Here is a 15,452-nt window from a genome sequence, read left to right on the forward strand (position 1 = left end):
GTTGACCACACTTGTGCTTTTTGTCTTCCTTAATCTACCCCAGTAACGAGGTTAAGAGCCTCAGTGGGATTGTTGGTGGATAAATAATCAGCAGTTATTGAATTCAGGAGTTAAAGCCTGCGAATCTCTCCGGCTGCTTACTCAACAACTCTTAGGGCTTCTTTGATGGGGATTTCTGCACGCGGCCGCGAGTCTGTATGCAAACTCCCCTCACGTCTGTTTCAGGGCCTCCCCGCAGCGCAGCTAACCATTAGCAGAATTACTGCTTGTGGGATGTGTGTTATTACCCAGTGCGGAGGGGCACAGTTGTAAATGTGCCCCAGGGCCTTTAACCATCTTTAAGTAAGGCTCATAAACGCATGCCACCGCCCCTCAGCGCTCTCTCAGCCAATGGGGACTCTGGAGGGCGTCTGGGTGGCCCGGGCCAAGCCGCTTTAATGTGGGGCCACCGCCGCAGTGTCCCCTGCACAGGCCTGCTGGAGCCACTGCGGGTCATGAGACGAGTCTGAAACTCACTTTCCTCCTCCTGCTGCTGCTTTTTGCCAAAACTTACCAGCCCCTGCTCTGCCTGACCAGACTGCACCTGTGCCTCCCTTGCTGAGGGTTGTGGACATGGCGCTGCGCCGTCTCAGCACCACACGGTAAGACTGCATCTCTGGAGCTGCTCAACGTTTAGGCCTACCAACAGCTTTCCATGACTTTTCCCCATCTTACTTTCCTTTTACCTGCTTTTTTAGTGCTATTTTTCCAAGTTTCTGTATATTCTACCTGTTGAAGTGCAAACAACGTCATTCAGAGTGGTTTGGTGTGAAATGGTTCATCGTAGAGAAACTTACAGAGTCAGATGTCTTTACAGTGGTGGTGATAGGAACCAGGGGTCATGGTGTCTACAGCACAAATATAGACATTTTATTTACTATCCAAAATCACCAGTGAACCTACACGAGTCTTCTGAGATTTTAATGATGGTCAAACAGTGATAAATGAAAAAAAAAACATATAAATGCATTTAACTCTCCACCATTAATGGATTTGAACCTATTTAATGGATTTTTTAGGCTAAAACTTTCTCAAAACTATCAGAAAACAGTGTCTCAGTCATCAGGCAGTGTATTCATATTATTATTTCATGTAATAACTTTCTGTGAGGGAGGTTTTAGAGGTGGATGTCTGGTTCCTATCATCACCACTGTGAACAATTCTGACTCTAAGTTTCTCTAGAACAGAGCATTTCACACCAAACCAGACTCAATGACTCTGCTTACATCGTTGGAAAAAGGTTATTATCCCATTTAAGGTCAATGCAATAAATTTGTTATTTTTGGTGTTTAATGTGCTCTTCTGTTAAAAATGTGATTTCTTGCATTTACTGTATTTTGCTGTGTAAATAATGAGATCTAACTAAGCTGAAAATGAGTTTTGTATTTTGTTTGTATCACAAATGACCTCTTTGGGCAAACACATGAACAAGAATCATTGTCATACTTCAGCATTAAGTAAGCATTTCTATAGCAATCTGACTGAACTGCATTCTGAACATGTGCGCACGCTCAGAAACTACCTAACAATGAAGGCAGCACAGAGCTTCTTTTACACAGTGATAGGAAACACAGTAGCGCACAAACAGCTGCCGTTCCACATGCTGGTCTATTTTACTACGAGCAACGTGGACATGCTCGCTCACCAGCTACTCTAGGGGCAGGTTTTAATGAGTTAAAGAGGACAGAGACAAAGACTCTGAATGTGTCACTAGTGAGACGTCAGGTTTGAGAGGGTTACTTTGGGACTGTGTTGCCCCTGAGGGCAGGAGAGGAACACCCTGAAGCATATGTATTACTAAGTCCATTACAGGCCTATTGTATGGGTTTCCTTTTTACCCACCTCAAATGGTCAGGCCAAGTAAATATAATGACCATTGTTTATCAAACTTCACAGAGTAATAACACTGACCTGAGATCAGCTTATGATTTTTATCTAACATTAATGAAATTCCATGACCTTAGATCAATGCTCTAGCTCTGAGGTGCTTGATGAACATGGGCCAATGTCATTTATTATCATCGTCAACTGATTTGTTTCCATTTTAATTTCTATTAACCCCTTATAATCCCACTCTTATTACATACTAAAACTTATTATTCGGTAACTACAGGGACTTCAATGCAATCTGACTGAGATTCTTAGATTATAGAAGTGTGTAATAAAACTTTGGGCCCTCTGGTGGAACTATAGCCATTCAAGGGGGTTAAATAAATAGTTTGATAAAAAAAAAAGATGATATGAACAGTTACCCTAAATGTACAGTACTGCGCAAAAATCTAGTCGCCTGAGTAAAATTGTGTGCTAAAAAGCTATTCAGTTGGCCAATTTTGTTCTCAGAAAAAAATAAACTAATAATGTTCATACAATAAAAAGTAGTTATTTTATGTATGTCAATACCATTTCCAAACCAAGCCCAGTATCATTTGTAGTTATCATCCAATACCTGGTTGGGCTAATCAACACATAATTAAATTAAATCAAGTGTGGCAGTGATGGAACTTTACAAATCAATTTGAAGGAACCAAGTTTTTCTAACTAGATCACAAGATATCATCCAAAAACAAATAAATAAAAAAAAAAACAGGAAATCAGGAAATTCTTCAGGAAACTTTTCACTGCATTACTGTTTGTTTGCATTTGCTCTACACTGTAAAAAGTGTCTCGTCGGATCGTGGTAAAAATAAAGGAACTAGTTTTTTTTAACCTAAATAAACACTTTGAATGAATGATTCTTTCAATCGATGTAGTTTTTAAGTTGAATAAAACTGGTTACTTTACTTGTTACCACATAAAGTCATTTTTTTTACATAGACCTGACGAGACACTTTTTACAGTGTAGTGGTGTGTTTTCACTAGCAACAACAAAAAAAACTCATGTTTTTAAACAGTTTACTTATGTATGACTTCTGCATGGTACGGTAATCGGTGAGACATGTTTAATGTCAGAAGTTTGCTTTTTTTAGTTTTGTATAAGTGTGCAAACTGTACAAGCACCAAATCATCACATGCTTACCTCAAAGCATGTTGAGCTGTTAAGTGATCTCAAATAGAGTCGTCAGAGCGCAGACAAACACAGGCTTCAACAGGAATTTTACTACATTTTTGTTACTGTGACATGCTTTGGTCCATGTTCATAGACAACAGTGTGTCATACCGTCTCAGAAACCACATAATCAGGTCTATTAGAGATAAACTCCACACAGTCCGAGGGAAGGGTGTGATGATTTAAGCACGCAGTTTACATGATGCTAATTGTTTCCATAGTCTTGTTTTTGTGGTTTCTGACACTATAGGATACTATGTATTAAAGTAGATGAGCACAGAAAACATTAAAAGGGTTCCCCTCAGATTTTTAACAAGTTCTACATTACTGGTTTGATGTGAAGTGCTCCAGTCTAGAGTCAGGATTGTTCACAGTAGTGGTGAAAGGAACCAGACATCTGAACAGTTTAATGCCCCTAAAAGCTCCCTCACAGAACGTTATTACATGAAGACACTGCCTGATGTCTGAGACATTGTTTATGATAGTTTTGAGAAGATGTTGGCCTTAAATTTATTAAAATCCTTTCATGGTGGAGGGATACATGGGTGTGTTGAGGAAAAATAGTCCCTTAAAGGCTTATTTTGTCAGATTTATCACTATTTTACCATCATAACAATCCATATAAACACTCAGAAGACACGTGTGGGCTCACTGGTGGTTTTGGACAGTAAATAAAATGTCTATATTTGTGCTGTAGATATTGTGACGTCTGGTTCCTATCACCACCACTGTGAACAATTTCACATCAAACCAGTAATGTAGAACTGTCTGTAATGTCTGTGAGTTTCTGTATAATGAACCATTTCACACCAAACCACTCTGAATGACTCTGTTTACATCTCAACTAGTGAATTATGCAAAAATAAAAATGTCCACTTTAAGGCTTCTACTGCTATTGTTGTGTTTAGCCATGCTACATACTTTTGTACATTACTTGTTAGCCACGTTAGCCTAATAGCTCCAGTGCAAAGCTGAAGAAGCAGACATGTCTTGGCTAATAGACCACATTTGAGAAAAAGAGGAGCTTGTGTACATTTTTGGCTGAACTCTCTCTTTACAACTGACTGTTGGATAATATCTCTATTAAAGGTTCAAAGAAAGTTTCTTACCTACATTATTAGACTACATTAGACTTTGTTGCCCCCCCCACACTCCACCCCACCTCTCCCCCCGCATCACTGAATCCGCTTTTAATGGAGAGATTTTATCGGCTTTGGTCGCTGTTGACCCAGGTTTGGGTTCACGCTCAAGCCTGTGATATGCCTCTCTTAGAAATACTTTACATTCATCTTTTTCTCGATGTGCAGCTTTGTAATTATGGCTAAAGTATTAGTTACTGCGGCAGGAAGCGTCCTTCAATCATAACACCTGGATAGGGGGAAGCAGTTGGCAGCCACGGTCTCCAAACTACAGTGCGTGAGTTACGAGTGCTAGGCTTTTAAGCACGCCTATAAAATATCCTGTCCAAGCACATTCCACATTCAGATCCGCACACTTCTGTCCTGCACATGAGCACAGAGACAATGATTTATTAACATAGCATGAGCTAAATCAATAAAACTGCACTTGTAATAGTTTCACAAAGTGATTCTGTGATTCTGGTCTTGTGGAGAATCACAGTTCTATGCTATCACACTATACGCACACACACACACACACACACACACACACACACACACACACACACACTGAACACAGTTCAGTCTTAGAAGCTGGTTGATCATTTTCTGAAGTAACCAAACCCATTCAGTGGTGCTGAGGTCTGGACTCTGGGGTGGTCAGTCCGTTGTTCAGCTTCTTTGTTTGATGTGTCCGTCTCCTTTTCTCAGTGAGGTTCTTCTTGACAGCTGCACATCCTTTCAGACCCACAGCGCTGAGTGGTCTTCTCACAGTGGAAGGATGGACAGAAACACCTGTGGATGTTTTCAGATCTGAAGCAGCTTGATTTTCTCCTCTCTTTCAAAGATGAAAGCTTTAAGTGCTGTTTATCTGATGGGGACAGTGTTGGTGTCGACCAGGTCTTCCAGGTGGTTGTTAGGAGACACATTTTCTCTGTAGTTTAATAATTTTTTAAACTTAAGTTTTCCTTATGTGGATTATGTCATCCCTAAACTCCTCAGAATATATAGTTGAATAATATATATAAAATAACATGTATATATATATATATATATATATATACATATATATATATATGTATGTATGTATGTATGTATGTATGTATATATTCTGTGTGTGGTGAAAGAGAGGTTCTGACTGATAGACTGGTGGTGGGGGGTGGGGTGAGGTTAGTCCTGACTGTGTGGATTATGATTATGTCAACTGGAGAAAATCCAGCATTTACAGAACACAGCACTGATAATCAGAGAGAGAGAGAGAGAGAGAGAGAGAGAGAGAGAGAGAGAGAGATGGAGAGAGATGGGATGGAGGAGGAGAGGGAGTTAGACAGATGAGAAACAGAGGAAGTGAGAAAGAGGGAGAGAGGGAGAGTAATGGACAATAAAGGGGGGAGATCTATGGGGGGCTGTTCAGAGTGAAATACACTGAAAAAGTTGCACACACACACACACACACACACACACACACACACACACACACACAGCTGTCCATTCTGCACAGTGTAAGACATTAAAAATATCCTCTCTCTGACTCTGAAAGGCTGATTGAACTGAGTTTTTGTTCATCCTTAAAAGAGTTTGAAAGGAGTTTTTCCAGAAGCCCTTTTCCTTTGTGCCGCTCTTATTTTGTAAAACTCTGCCTTCCTGTCACAGTGAAACGAGCAGATCACGCTAAAAACTGTGACACACGCACTAATGACTGCAGTCTGTACAAGTGTTTCATAGCTGTGTGCGAGTAGTGTGAGTGTGTGTGTGTGTGTGTGTGTGTGTGTGTGTGTGTGTGTGTGTGTGTGTTTGCGAGGGTTTCTGTTTTTCACCCTAACAGCCCCTCATACCCATAGAGATCATCTCTATTATCTCTCTCTCTCTCTCTCTCTCTCTGGTCTGTTATTAAATGTGAGTCAGGTGTTGCTCCCTCACAGTCCAGCAGCTCTGTGTGTGTGAGTGTGTGAGGGCAGTGCAGAGCTCTGGTTTGTGTAATTAAGACAAATGAGGAGAGAGAGAGAGAGAGAGAGAGAGAGAGATAGAGAGATAGAGAGAAAGAAAGAAAGAGAGAAAGAGACAGAGAGAGGGAGAGAGAGAGAGACTTTGACTTTTAACCCCCTTTTTATTGAAGCATAATAATTAAAGATTTTACATCCTATGTTTAGAGAGCTATAGGTATATTAATAATAATGAGGATCCCCAAAGAGAATCCACCCATCCACAAAGATTCACCAATGAAATGATATCACACCCAGATCACTGACAGATACAACACTTTCACCAGCACACCACTTTCTCTCAAAACAGAAAATGTTTCTGAGTAATTGGTAAAAAACAAACTCACTCTAAGGCGTACTCTACTAGAGCTCGGACCAGTTTTCAGAACATCCCCTCCTGCCCTTCAGACACCGACCTGAGGACTTCCACACTGATAACTTCGCTTGTCCCCCCTAAAATTAGCCAAGGTACATTTATAACGCTGAGCTTTAGTGTATTTACAGCCAAAGATAAACAGAGTCCGGGTGAAAAGACCCCAGCCCTCTGAGCGCCCTGTCCAGGAGCTCGAACAGAGACACAGCCCTCCGAGCGCCCTGTCCGGAGTTTTAAAAGAGGAATCAGTCTTTGACAGTCGGAAAAAGCATGAAAACAGTATCAGGGTTAATACAGAAAATGCAAAGTGGTTGAACGCCGGGTGTTAAATTTTGACACGCACCCATTTGTGGTACAGCACAGTGGAAGGATCCTCCACTGGAGGTCTCCTGACCGTTTGGGCAAGGGTCTTTTGTACAAGAGCCTCCATGAGGCCGCAGACCCTCAGGGACAGAGAGATGGGCTCTCCATTTGGAGTCACATCTCTCCTTCAGCTCATGAAAGTGCAAGTATTTAACACAGCTCTGGTATAGAGCCTTCTTTCCAGCTGTTGAGAAAGGCAACTTCTGTAACCCACTCAGAGAGAGAAGTTGCCCCTCAGTAATCTCAGGCTCGAACAAGGGGCTAACAATCAACTCTGGAAATAGCATTTCGGCCAATCCACCAGCCAGAGCCCCAGCCACAAAGTCCTTCAGATAGAGTGGAGGCAGAGAGAGAGAGATAGAGGGAAGAGAGAAGAGAGAGAGAGAAGAGAGAGAGAGAGAGAGAGATAGACAGCCCTCTCCAAACTCTCACACCACGGGGGCTATGGACATATGTGTGACAGACTGGTAAACACACATACACACACACACACACTCACACACATACACACACACACACACACACACCACACACACACACACACAGTACAGTGTAGTGTAGAGATCTACAATAACACAAACCGAGACACAGTCATACAGTCATCCATCCTAACACACTGCACCTTTGTGACCCCCCAACCGCACCTGCACACTAGACACTCTGTAATCTGTCATACCCATACATGCAGTAGTAGCTACCCAACATGGGACCCCCCTGATGGATGGATGGATGGAGGGATGAATGTATTGATAGATAAATGGTTTGATAAATGGATGGGCAGATTGATTAAATGATAGATAAAGGATAAATGGATGTATGGATGGATAAACATATGGACAGATAAATGAGTGGATAGCTGGGAGGATGGATGGTTGGATGAACAGAAGAGAGGAAAGTAGAGTTTAGCTCTATGAGGCTACATGAACGGCTCTTACTGTAATCGCTCTCTGCACAAGACAGCAATAAGACCTTTCTCTCCTTTCACTCTCCTCACCTGTCAGTCTTTCCTGCTTCTTTCCTTTTTATCATTTCATGTCTTCTTTTCCTCTCTGTGTTTAAGAATTTCCAGTTTGTGGAATGTTACGCTAGCGGGGTGGACTACGCTGTGGCTAATCCAAACTAAGCAGGTTGGAAACAACGAGGAATTTGCTAATGTGCTAATGTTAGCTCAGTTAAACAACAACTGCACCCCATCTATCCTAACAGTGTGACCCTCCACAGGCACACAAAACAATATCTGACATTTATTATGTACTGTAAATGTCCTTATTTAGATTTTTGACAAGTTTGACAGTCTGCAACCAACCATCCAACAAAGGAACACATTTCTAGGGCAGAGCATGGACAGTTCAAATGAAAGAAGTGCAGTTTAGTAACACTGTACACTGTACAGTGTAGTTTAGTGATATACAGTAACAACTGTATTAATGCATCTTAAAGTGTACTTTAGTCATCTACTGTAATAACTGTATTAATACACTGTACAGTGTGGTGTGGTGACATATAGTAGCAACTGTGTAAATGCACTGTACAGTTTTGTGTAGTGATGTACAGTAATAACTGTATTAATACACTGTACAGTGTAGTGTGGTGATGTACAGTAATAACTGTATTAATACACTGTACAGTTTTGTGTAGTGATGTACAGTAATAACTGTATTAATACACTGTACAGTGTAGTGTGGTGATGTACAGTAATAACTGTATTAATACACTGTACAGTGTAGTGTGGTGATGTACAGTAATGACTGAAGTACACTTTAAGTACACTTTACCAGTCTGTCACACATATGTCCATATGTCCATAGTCCCCCGGTGGTGTGAGAGTTTGGAGAGGGCTTTGTCTATCTCTCTCTCTCTCTCTCTCTCTCTCTCTCTCTCTCTCTCTCTCTCTCTCTTTCTCACATCACCACACAAAACTATACAGTGTATTTACACAGTTGCTACTATATGTCACCACACCACGCTGTACAGTGTAATAATACGGTCATTACTGTACATCACCACCCCACACTGGTGGTGTGGTGACATATAGTAGCAACTCTGTAAATACACTGTATAGTTTTGTGTGGTGATGTACATTAATAACAGTATTAATACACTGTACAGTGTAGTGTGGTGATGTACAGGAATGACTATTAATACACTGTACAGTTTCAGTGTGGTGATGTACAGTAATAACTGCTTTAATACACTGTACAGTGTAGTTTAATTATCCAGAGTAATGTCTACATTAATGCACTGTATAGTGTCGTTTAAAGATCTACTGTAATAACTGCAATGTACAGTGTAGTAATCTATTATAATGTCTATATCAATGCATTGTACAGTGTAGTTCAGTGATCTACTGTAATAACTGTATTCATGCACTGTACAGTATAGTTACCTACAGTAACGTCTAGTTTAATGCAATGTACAGTGTAGTTTAGTGATCTACATTAATGCATTGCTCAGTGTAGTTTAGTGATCTACTGTAATAACTGAATTCATGCAATGTACAGTGCAGTAATCTATTATAATGTCTACATCAATGCATTGTACAGTGTAGTTTAGTGATCTACAGTAATGCACTGTTCAGTGTAGTTTATTGATCCACTGTAATAACTGTATTCGTGCACTGTACAGTGTACTCACTTACAGTAACATCTATATTATTGCAATATACAGTGATCTAAACTAATGCTCTGTACAGTGTAGTTTAGTGATCTACTTTAATGTCTATATTAATGCTCTGTATGGTGTAGTTGATTAATGTAAACTGTATTAACACACTGCACAGTGCAAATTACTTGCCCATAGTAACAACTCTGCAAATGCAGTGCACAGTCAAACAATCAGCCGTTCTCTCTCTCTCTCTCTCTCTCTCTCTCTCTCTCTCTCTCTCTCTCTCTCTCTCTCTCTCTCTCTCTCTCTCAGGTCGTGGGTGTGTCAGCGGGTGATGATGGGGTTCGTGACCCGTTTGGCGCTCATCGTGACGCTGTGTGCTCCTGCTCTTGCACGTAAGTCACCTCTAACAGACTTTAACACCCCTTAGTTACTCCAATAGCCACAGTTCATTATTTTGCAGACAGTTTAAAGCAATGGCCAAACAAGCTCTCCCATTGGTTGGATCTTCAGAAGCTGGAGTGAAGGCCTAACCTGTCAGATTAACCACCAACATAATTAGGCATTATGTCAGGAACAGTAGAATGAACCAATCACACTCTGAATTACAATGGGACCAAGTTCATGAAAAGAAACTGACCGTCAAAACGAGCTGTAGAATAACCAGGTTTCAGCCAGTCAAACGCACTGGAAACACAGTCATATTACACTGGTATTATGATATTTTAAAGGATAAGAATACAGAAAGGATAATGAAGGACTGTCATGTGTACAAACATGTTTAGTATTAATAACAGTGTAGTGTGCTGGTCTGCTGTCAGGCTCGGCGTTTCTAAATCAGGGTGTTATTGTTGTGCTGGGCTGTTGCTCATTGACTCTAATGCTGATGGCTCTGCTGGACAGAAATAGCCCCTGCGTCGTACTGTAAGATTATGACAGATAATCTTTCTCCTGATGATTCGTCAACTCGATAAGCCCTGAAACGGTGAGGGGGAAGCTCAGACAGGCCGTGCTGCTCTCTAACTGTTCTACTGTTCATGCATGTTTCACAAAGGCCTTCCTTCTTACATAATACAGGTTTTTCCCTCCTGTAAGGGTTTTGTGGCTTTAATGGCAGTGGGTGGTCCTGCCGCAGAGTACAGTCTGGCTGTATTTTCACTTACAGCACCTTGGAAATGCATTGTCATGTGTTTTTCAGCACAGATGTAGGCGCAGAAAAGCACAAAGAGCTGACTTAAAGTTCATGTTTTCAACACGCTGCTAGGATCTGGTCCTCACAAAGGCATGAATACACAGACAGAGCTCAGCAGTGTGGCTACTGCTGCTGTGTCTGTACCTCATTTGCACTAATGGGGGGCTTTTAACTGGCTTGCTGTGGACATGTGCGGATTAAGCCGCTCACTCTGGTCGGGAAGACACGAAGGCCCATAAAGATGAGGTGGAAAAGCCGTTTTTATTTCTTTCCTGCTTGTTTACTCCAGGCTGTGAAGCCTGTGAACAGTTCCAGATGTGATTTTGTTCACACCGCGTCGCTGTAAAACATTGGCGACTGTGCGGACTCAGAAAGCTGTCAGATGTAATTTCATTAGTTTTAGTTAGAGTCTTTATTTTTCCCCCCTGTGGTGGAAAAAAGAAATCTGTGTCAGTTATCCTCTAGTCTTTTATTAGTGGTCAGTTTCTGACCAGCGCAAGGTGGAAGTACAAGGTAGGTGTTTCTAATAAAGTGGCCAGTGAGTGGAAGTATAAAGTAGGTGTTTCTAATAAAGTGGCCAGTGAGTGGAAGTATGAAGTAGGTGTTTCTAATAAAGTAGCCAGTGTATGAAGTTGGTCACTGTTTATGGGTTCGGCTCTGCTCAGAGGGACGCTGGTCAGCTCTCCTTGTTTTGTTTTTAGGCCTGTTAGAAGTTCGAAGTGTTCTAACTTGAATAAATCACAGAATATGACAGACGCTAAATTGGTCTTCTCTATCTGTGCTAAATCTCCGAGGGCCTTTGCAGAAAATAAAAAGCGCCACCGTTTGATTGATAGTTGTCATATTTGTTTTCCCCCAGCGAGCTGACAGATTAATGAAGACGAAATAGTCTCGCAGCGCCTGTCAGGCTGACCTTCCCGGGATGGGCTTCCCTGCATGGACGAAAAGACGTGCAGTGTAACTGGCGCTTCCTGAAAGCCCCTGTCACACGGCAATCAATAATAAATTCATCAGTGCTCGGCCCTGTAAACAATACACGTGTCTTTTGCTTAAAGGGATAGTCCGACTGAACATTAATGCTCAACAAGAGCCTTTATCCGCTGTTAGCCACGTTAGCACAGGATTTTCTGATTTAAAGGCAAGGAAAGCCCCCTTCTGATGATGTATCTTGAAGATGGGAGGGGCTTCTGAAAAGACTCCAAGTGCTTTGGGGTGGGCACATGAGGGGGGGCTGTTTAAAACGTTCTGCAGATATGTAATGCAGAAAGAATCCGGATGCTGTCTGTATTTATTAGCCTCTATATCAGTGGATTACTTTAACACTGTGGCAGGTTCCCAGTGGTTTTATGATGCAGTGCATGCTGGGTACTGCAGTGAAAGAACACAGATGAATGAATTTGATCTAATCAATACCCAAACCTAGATGACGGTAGCTCACACTGGCCCACACAGTACCCAACCAAACTACTTCAGTGCTCATATAACCTGCAAACATTAACATCACATACTTGAAAATGCAACTAAAAAACGTTTACTTACTGTTTTAAGCCCAGCTAAGCATGAGCAAAGCATCATGGGAGTCAGAGCATGCTCGGACATCACTGATTTCTTCAAAGATTGTTTATGATTCAGTTGTTGAGATGTAAACAGAGCCATTCAGAGTGGTTTGATGTGAAATGGTTCATTGTAGAGAAACCTACTGACTCAAATGTCTTTACAGTGGTGGTGATGGGAACCAGACGTCACAATGTCTACAACACTAATATAGCCATTTCATTTAAAACCAGAGTGAACCTACACGCGTCTACTGAGTGTTGATAATGGTGAAATGGTGGTAAATCTGAAGCAGTATGTTTGCCTTTAAACCCTGCATGTATCCCTCCATCATGAATAGACTTCAGAAAAATGTACCATTTTAGGCCAAAAGCTTATTGTAAAGCAGTGTCTCAGACACCAGGCAGTGAATTCACAACCATTTCATGTAGTAACTTTCTGTGAGGGAGCTTTTAGAGGTGGACGTCTGGTTCCTATCACCACCACTGTGGACAGTTCTGACTCTGTAAGTTTCTTTAGAACAGCATTTCACACCAAACCTCAACCATTTAATGCAGATTCTTTTTTAAAAATCGATGGAATTCTCCTGTAAGGTGAGTGAGTGTCTGCTGTTGCCATTCAGTGACTATTTTATATATATAATTGCAAAAGTGAGCATTTGCAGCTGTTAGTGTTGGCACTGTACAGTATGAATCTTAGAAAGGCCTGCTGGAGGAACTGCATGGGAAACTGGACATGGTCATGGCTGATTTCTGTTTCTCTACAGCCAAACAGGCCTATAGACCAAATCAGAGGGTTTGTAAGTATAAAAGTTGGCCACACTTCGGCGTGGAAAGCTGTGGAAGCAGCTCAATTTACAATAAAGGAAATTGGCCTGGTTAGACGCTTTCGAGTGAAATAAAATGACCATTAAACCCTTCATTGTGGCCATTATAATGGTTACAGCTCAGTTTCTCAAGCAGGTGGGAGATGAACTAGAACTAGAACAGTACGTTCTGTTGGTTTGTGTTCGGGTCAGTTCTTGTGTTTGTGTGGTGGGGAAAGACCCTTATTAAGCGAACGCTTCTTTATTAAACAGCGTAATGAAATGTGCAGCTGGTGAAAGTTAAAGGAGGATGGTGGTCTACCGTTGGCCCCCTTCATTTCTTTCTTTCAGTATCCTTTGTAAAGTAGTATATAATTAGAATCCAGCACAGCGTCAGCCATATTTTCAACAAATCATTTCATATTAGGTCTAGTCATTCATTTTTTCCTCTTAGCTTTAATATTTGTCTTATTTTCCAAAATAAAAGTCTATGTGCATTTAAGCTCTGTTTTCGGAGATCAAAAACTTGTACACAGTACAATAATCTGGGCGGTCTGAACTTGGACCAGCAGTGGCAAACAGTCAGTGGGGTGCTGACCTTAACAAGTAATTTACTGTAATTCTACACTTAAATTTATTTACTGGGTAAACAGTGATATGAATGCTGACTTAACAAACAAATACACAAGTGTTTGAATTATTCAAGCTAGTTTCAGTTGCATTCACCCAGCCTTATAAGTTACTCTGGATGGAAGCGTTTGTTAAATATGTGATGCTTTAAATGTTGTTTGTCTACTTTACAAAAAAAGAATTTGAGTAGCATTTTATAACAACAGTAGCATGTAAGACATGTTTTAGCTCTAATGTCACAATTAACTACTCATCAGCATGTCAAGTGTTCGTCATTATATCCCTGCTGTCAGAACAAAACCTCGTATCTTCATTTTTGTCATTTTTCAGTTTTTGACATATTTTGAAAATGCCTGTTGCTTTTTACATCGTGTGAAAATTTCATGAGAAATGGGCCAAAATAAATGCCCTAAAATGACTTGGGGAAAAAAGTGGTTCCATTGACTTACATTAAAAGTGAGGTTTTTTCCTTCTCTCTGTAAAGTTACCTTTTTGGAAATACAAGGTTTTTTTCCAACAACAGCGATACACACATACACATGTATACATATATATATATATACATGTATACTTAATATATATATATATACATATATATATATATAAATATATATATATATATATACATTATGAAGTAACAGCTAGTAGATGTCTTATACACTATCATTATTAGTCTTATACACTATCATCAAAATTCCTACTAAATATAAAAATGTACATCTTTTTGAATTTGTTTTCTTCACAATTCTGTTTGCCTCAATTTAAAAAGAAAGTTTACTTTTGGAGTAATAATTTGCAATCAAATTTATTAAATTGCAATACATTCCTATATGCCAATTCGCAAATCTTTAAACTCAAGCTCCTTATTAGTAGGACCTGTCAGTAGGTCCAAGCGCCTTATTAGTGGAAACCTATTAGCAGGTCCAAGCACCTTAATTGTAGGGATCAGTTTTTGTCAGTGTTCAACAAGCTTATTAGTGGGACCTATAAGTAGGCTGAAACACCTTATTGGTGGGACCTATCAGTAGGCTTGAACACCTTATTAGTGGGACCTATACGTAGGCTGAAACACCTTATTAGTAGGACCTATAAGTAGGCTGAAACACCTTATTAGTAGGACCTATAAGTAGGCTGAAACACCTTATTATTGGACCTATCAGTAGGCTTGAACACCTTATTAGTGGGACCTATACGTAGGCTGAAACACCTTATTAGTGGGACCTATCAGTAGGCTTAAACACCTTATTATTGGACCTATCAGTAGGCTGAAACACCTTATTATTGGACCTGTCAGTAGGCTGAAACACCTTATTATTGGACCTATCAGTAGGCTGAAACACCTTATTATTGGACCTATCAGTAGGCTGAAACACCTTATTATTGGACCTGTCAGTAGGCTGAAACACCTTATTATTGGACCTGTCAGTAGGCTGAAACACCTTATTATTGGACCTGTCAGTAGGCTTAAACACCTTATTATTGGACCTATCAGTAGGCTTGAACACCTTATTATTGGACCTATCAGTAGGCTCGAACACCTTATTATTGGACCTATCAGTAGGCTGAAACACCTTATTATTGGACCTGTCAGTAGGCTGAAACACCTTATTATTGGACCTATCAGTAGGCTGAAACACCTTATTATTGGACCTGTCAGTAGGCTGAAACACCTTATTATTGGACCTGTCAGTAGGCTTAAACACCTTATTATTGGACCTATCAGTAGGCTTAAACACCTTATTATTG

At 40.6% G+C, this 15,452-nt stretch overlaps 1 protein-coding gene across 3 annotated transcripts in view; it reads left to right on the plus strand.

Annotated features, from left to right (window-relative positions):
* The first annotated feature begins 474 nt into the window (after positions 1 to 474).
* The window catches only part of LOC118812045 (collagen alpha-1(IX) chain-like), a 73,904-nt gene continuing 58,926 nt past the window's right edge, over positions 475 to 15,452 (plus strand). For all 3 annotated transcript variants that reach the window (XM_036576724.1, XM_036576726.1, XM_036576725.1), the window contains exons 1-2: positions 475 to 641; positions 9,838 to 9,920. In XM_036576724.1, the coding sequence (XP_036432617.1) occupies positions 613 to 641; positions 9,838 to 9,920 (112 nt within the window). In that variant the 5' untranslated portion in view covers positions 475 to 612. The remainder of the gene's footprint in view (positions 642 to 9,837; positions 9,921 to 15,452) is intronic.

The sequence above is a fragment of the Colossoma macropomum genome, unplaced genomic scaffold, assembly GCF_904425465.1.
Source record: "Colossoma macropomum unplaced genomic scaffold, Colossoma_macropomum, whole genome shotgun sequence".
NCBI classification, from domain to species: Eukaryota; Metazoa; Chordata; class Actinopteri; order Characiformes; family Serrasalmidae; genus Colossoma; species Colossoma macropomum.